At 55.1% G+C, this 6,267-nt stretch overlaps 1 protein-coding gene across 3 annotated transcripts in view; it reads left to right on the top strand.

Moving 5' to 3' along the window:
* SF3B3 (splicing factor 3b subunit 3) overlaps window positions 1-5,893 on the top strand; it is a 55,311-nt gene extending 49,418 nt beyond the window's left edge. For all 3 annotated transcript variants that reach the window (XM_042860245.2, XM_005310121.5, XM_005310120.5), the window contains exon 26: window positions 4,856-5,893. In XM_042860245.2, the coding sequence (XP_042716179.2) occupies window positions 4,856-4,996 (141 nt within the window). In that variant the 3' untranslated portion in view covers window positions 4,997-5,893. The remainder of the gene's footprint in view (window positions 1-4,855) is intronic.
* The last annotated feature ends 374 nt before the right edge of the window (window positions 5,894-6,267 follow it).

The raw sequence follows: 6,267 nt of genomic DNA on the forward strand, positions 1-6,267 counted from the left end.
AAAATTTTTGAAGGTGCGCTTGAGGATGGCGTGCCAGCCACTACCCAGGATCCATTCCCTTTCTTTCGGGAGCGCCTCTCCCGTTTCCACCATGCTTAGTCCCTTATAACCTTGGACCGTTGGGTCCTTCGCACGGTAGAGAGGAGATACGCTCTCCAGTTTTCTTCGTTCCCCCCTCCCACCACCCCTCCCCGTCCCTCTTCAGGGACCCTTCTCACAAGCATCTCCTTATACAGGAGGTTTTTGGGCTTCTCTCTATGGGGGCCATAGAGGAGGTTCCGTCAGAGTTAAGGGGCAGGGAGTTTTACTCCCGCTACTTCCTGATCCCCAAAGCAAAAGGGGGTCTACGTCCCATTTTAGATTTACGCGGACTCAACAAATTCAGAGTAAAGTTGAAGTTCCGCATGGTCTCCTTGGGGACCATCATCCCTTCCCTGGATCCTGGAGACTGGTTCGCCGCCCTCGACATGAAGGACGCATATTTTCATATAGCAATCTACCCCCCACACAGGCGCTTCCTTTGATTTGTAGTAGACCATGTGCACTACCAATTTGCCGTCCTTCCCTTCGGCTTGTCCGTGGCTCCAAGAGTGTTCGCCAAATGTATGGCTGTCGTGGCAGCATACCTTCGTCGACAAAGTATACAGGTGTTCCCGTATCTAGACGACTGGCTGGTGCGCGGCCGCACCAGGGAGCAAGTTCAAACTCACGTCCAGATAATACTACAAACATTCCACGAGTTAGGCATTTTACTCAACAAAGAAAAGTCCACTCTGGAGCCAACCCAGAGAATAGAGTTATCGGGGCAGTCTTAGACTCCAGACTCGCCCGAGCTCTTCTGCCAGATGCTCGGTTTCACACCATCACAAACATTATCCATGGACTCCAGGTCTTCCCGATCACCACAATAAGGACATGCCTCGGCCTGTTGGGACACATGGCCTCTTGCACTTATGTAACCAGGCATGCCAGACTTCGGCTTCGCCCACTTCAGGCCTGGGTATCATCGGTGTACCGTCCTTATCGGGACAACCTGAACATGGTGGTCACGGTTCCGAACTCGGTCTTGACGTCTCTCACCTGGTGGCTGGATCACAAGGCGGTTTGTGCAGGAGTGCCATTTCACACCCCACAACCCTCCCTGCACCTGGTCACGGACGCTTCATCTCTAGGTTGGGGCACTCACCTCGGGGAGCACCATACCCAGGGCCTGTGGACCGCATCCCAACTAGCTCTGCACATCAATGTTCGAGAGCTGATGGCCGTGCGCCTAGCATTTCTCGGTCTCCTACATGGCCGTTGCATGTCAGTCCTAACAGACAACACCACGGCCATGTTCTACATCAACAAGCAAGGAGGAGCCCGGTCGTCTCTCCTATGCCAAGAGGCCATTCACCTGTGGGAGTTCTGCATTGCCCACTCGATACATCTCATGGCATCGTTCCTCCCTGGAGTCCAGAACACTCTAGCAGACCGTCTCAGCAGATCCTTCCAGACGCACGAGTGGTCGATTCACCTGGATATCATCCATTCCATCTTCCAGAGGTGGGGATTTCCCCAGGTCAACCTGTTCGCCTCATGAGCCAACAGGAAGTGCCACGTGTTCTGCTCCCTCCAAGGGCATTTTCCGGGTTCCCTGTCGGACGCTTTCCTCCTATCATGGAGAGACCAGCTGTTCTACGCTTTCCCTCCATTCCCACTGGTCCACAGGGTACTGCTCAAGCTACGCAGAGACAAGGCACGTGTGATTCTAGTCGCTCCAGCTTGGCCAAGACAGCACTGGTACACCACGCTTCTGGAGCTATCCGTTCAAACTCCGATCATGCTTCCCTTGTGCCCAGACTTGATCTCTCAGGACCACGGCCAACTCTGTCACCCCGACCTGCAATCGCTCCACCCTACAGCGTGGGTGCTCCATGGCTAAATCGGACAGAGCTACGATGCTCACATCCCGTGCAACAGATTCTACTGGGAAGTAGAAAGCCCTCTACACGGACCACTTACTTAGCCAAGTGGAAACGTTTCTCCTGTTGGTGCGAGCAGCGGGCCACGCCCCCCTTGCAGGCGTCTATTCCACTTATACTCTAATATCTCCTATCCCTGAAACAGCAGGGCTTGGCGATATCTTCGGTCAGGGTTCACCTGGCCGCTATATCGGCGTTCCACCCAGGAGAACTCGCTTCCTCGGTCTTCTCTAACCCGATGGTTGTCAGATTCCTCAGGGGCTTACACCGGCTATACCCACAGCAACGTCAACCCGTTCCGGCGTGGGATCTTAACCTGGTTCTCTCCAAGCTCACAGGGCCCCCGTTCGAGCCATTGGCTACCTGCTCACTCCTTTACCTATCCTGGAAGACAGCCTTCCTTGTAGCCATCACTTCAGCGAGGCATGTTTCTAAAATCAGGGCGCTCACGTCTGAGCCTCCATACACAGTCTTCCATAAAGACAAGGTGCAGCTTCGCCCCCACCCTGCCTTTCTTCCCAAGGTGGTATCAGCTTTTCATGTGAACCAAGATATTTCTCCCGGTCTTCCATCCAAAGCTGCACGCCACCCGTCAAGACCAGCGTATGCACTCCTTGGACGTACGCAGGGCCCTGGCTTTCTATATTGAGCGTATGAAACTGTTTAGGAAGACGACGCAACTCTTCGTTGCAGTGGCCGACCGGATGAAAGGTTTACCGGTCTCCTCGCAACGTCTCTCCTCTTGGATCACGTCCTGCATTCGTGCTTGCTACGACCTGGCCGGTGCCCCGACGCCACGCCTCACCGCCCACTCCACGAGGGCCCAGGCCTCCTCGACTGCCTTCCTGGCTCGAGTCCCGATCCAGGACATTTGTAGAGCATCAGTTTGGTCATCGGTCCACACCTTCGCCACTCACTATGTGCTTGTACAGCAGTCCAGAGACGATGCTGCATTCGGATCAGCGGTTTTGCACACAGTGATGTCTCACTCCGACCCCACCGCCTAGGTAAGGCTTGGGAGTCACCTAATTGGAATCGATATGAGCAAGCACTCAAAGAAGAAAAAACGGTTACTCACCTTTGTAACTGTTGTTCTTCGAGATGTGTTGCTAATATCCATTCCAAACCCGCCCCCCGTCCCCACTGTCGGAGTAGCCGGCAAGAAGGAACTGAGGGGGCGCTGGGTCGGCTGGGGTACATATCCAGCGCCATGAAGGCGCCGCTCCAGGGGGCTCCACAGCCGACCCACCGGGTGTTGCTAGGGTAGAAAATTCTCCGACGATCGTGCTCGCGGCCCGCGCACACCTAATTGGAATGGATATGAGCAACACATCTCGAAGGACAACAGTTACAAAGGTGAGTAATTGTTTTTTCAGATAATCAATAGGGCAGGCGGCATTCACCAGTGGGGTGGCCTCCCCGTGGCTGGGGTCTCCTAATAGTCCGGTCCCGGGGTCTCGCTTCACCTCATTCACTCTCTCCCAAGACTGCGGGGCTGCAGAGGGTTCCCTGCACTGGCGCAGGGCCGGGGACACCCCATTCCTGCAGGCTCAAGGTATGGACGGGGAGGCTGCAGTCCTGGCAGAGCAGAGACACCCCGCACACACCCTCCCCAGCCAGGACTGCAGCCTTCCCTGCACCTTGTGCCTGCAGGGATCACGTGTCCCCAGCCCTGCAGCAGCACAGCAAGCCTGCTGTCATGGCCCCGCTCACTCACTCCCATGACAGCGGGGCTGCAAAGGGCTCCCTGCGCGGTCGTAGGAGCCATTCAGCAGCAGCGGGGCATCCCCCATAGCCAGGGGCTCGTCCTTCTCGTAGTTCTGGCCATGAGTCTGTGCTCTGTTAGCTGAACCAAACCCTGGTCCCCCAGCATGAGCCATGTACTGCCTGCTGTGGGACAAAGAAGGGATTAGGGTAATGCGGAGGTTTGGATAACAGGGTTTCAGATAAATGGGACTGTCCTGGCTTCTGTCTAGTACTTTTCATCCTCCACTTTGCAGAGGAGATCAGTATCATTACAGCTGGGGAAGCTGAGGCACAGAGTGGTGCAGTGATTTGCCCAAGGTCACCCAGCAGGCCAGTGGTGGAGTCGGGAACAGAACCCAGGTCTCCTGAGTTCCAGCCCAGTGCTCTCTCCACTAGGTGACACTGCTGTCTCTCCAGAGCCCCATATTAACAATCAGGAAGATCTAAAACTAGGCCGTGGCGCAGTGTTGGATCTACACCCTGCACAGGCGCCTGCCTGTTGCACCCTCCCCCGGTCCTGCTTTGTCCACCACCCTTGGGCGCCTGCATGGCTTTGCCTTGCTGTTCTGGCCGTCGTGTTAGCTGTGAGCAGTCGCTGTGCCACATACCCAGGTCTTCCACAAAGCATTTTTACAGCTTGCAGGATGTTTATCGCTGCAGCTCTTGTAGTGTCCCTGGAGCTGTTAAGAGGGCATATAAGCAGATACATGTTCCAGGTACTGAGGAATTGCCCAGAGATAAGTCAGACCTATTATTGATGGCCTTGGGGCTGAGTCCCAAGACCTCAGAGACCTTTGAAACCTGACTGGAGACTTTCCCCTTCTCAGATTCCTCACTCAGAATCTTCTCCTTCAACCCCCTCCAGCACACACCATCTAGAGACCCCGTGCCAGCCAGAACTTGTCGGCTGAAGCGAGATCAGCCTTGTCCTTCCCTCACGTGGTCTGGGTTTGCTTGTTGTTAATTACTTTGACTCCAGCTGCTGTTCTCCAGCAGATGAGGTTACTGAGCGTGGGCCTGTTTCCAAAGCGGGATTAAGAAACTCCTGGCAAAGAGCTATTTGCCGTGCTGCCCTTTTGTCCTTTTCGTCTGTTCGAGCCGGTTTGATGCCCAGATTCTAACGTGTTCCCATGTCCTCTCACTAGAACGTGATTGACGGGGACCTTTGTGAACAGTTCAACTCCATGGAACCCAACAAACAGAAGAACGTCTCGGAAGAGCTGGACAGGACCCCCCCCGAGGTGTCCAAGAAGCTGGAGGATATCCGCACGCGCTACGCCTTCTGAGCAGCAGAGCCCCTCCTGGGACATGCCAAGGACGCTGCTCCCAGCTGGGTTGGAAGGAAGAATGTGTGCTTTTTTTTTTTTCCCCCTTTTTTACTTCAGTTTGCTCGTCTTGCTCTGCCCCCTGGGGCTGGGTTTGTAAACTTAAAATCCAAAGTCACGAGCATTTCCCATAAACTCGGTACCAGCAGTTGGGCTTTCCAACATGGCAAGGTGCTGCTGGAGGCCTGGACACCCTGTAAACCCATCTAGTGATCGTAACTGCCTGCGAGAAGAGCAGGGAAGCTCTCCAGGCCTGCCCTCCATCCCTGGGGTCAGGGGCACATGGCTGTCAGTTGTCCCTGCCTTGCTGCCCCTCTCTTTGTCTAAGACCAGAGCCCAGACCCATTTTCTGAGGCCCGTTGGGGCTAGACCCCGAATGGCCTCATGAAGCGAGCTGGGCAAGGCCGTGCTTGGCAGAGCCCTCTCCCCACTGATGGCAGCTGGGTCAGGAGCGCTCAGATGGGGGTCTGGAGCTGCCCAGCCCTTTGCTGGGCTGTGACTCTGAGATGATAATTGAAATAGCCCTGCCCCCACATACACACACCCCGTGCTAGGGATTGGGGTTCCAGGAGCCCCATGGCCAGTGTGTGGAAGTCCCAGTACATGAAGCTCTGCAAAGGGGACATGGCCTGAACCCCCACTGGAAAGGCTGGGGCCAGCCTGGATTCCTGCACTCTTCGTTTTTAACTGGTTTCCCTGTAAATATAGTTTTGTACAATGTTGACTCTGGTGGGGCGTGGGCAGAGGTTGAGCTGGGGCTATATTTGTTTTGTAACAGCTTTTGCACGAGCGGTGCCCTGTCTCTGAGCTGTGATTGGGAGCAGCACAGAAAGAATAAAAACCTGGTTTTTAAATTGATTTGAGTGCTGACCACCTCTGGTCTTTACTCCCAAACAGTGTCTCCCAGCCGGGGGGGCCAGGCCCAGGGCAGGGGACAGGGTCATTGAGCATGGGAAATGCGGCATGTCCTAGATCCACCTCCCCTACACTTGAAAGCCAGCCACCCTCCCTGCTTCTCCTTTGGCCCTGATATAGCTGGCAACAGGGGCCACTTGCATCCACAGGGCTGCACGTTCAGGCAGTTGGCCACTAGCCTATGCTTCTCCTACGGTGCCGCAATCCCCAGCTACCAACAAGGAGCTGGGGTGGATGTCAGCAAAAGCTTGTGAAATAGCAGAAATGAGTGGAGGAAAGGTGAGAGAATGGACTGGAGAAATGAGACGGGCTGCCTC

The sequence above is a fragment of the Chrysemys picta genome, chromosome 14 (genome assembly GCF_011386835.1).
Source record: "Chrysemys picta bellii isolate R12L10 chromosome 14, ASM1138683v2, whole genome shotgun sequence".
Classification (NCBI taxonomy): Eukaryota; Metazoa; Chordata; order Testudines; family Emydidae; genus Chrysemys; species Chrysemys picta.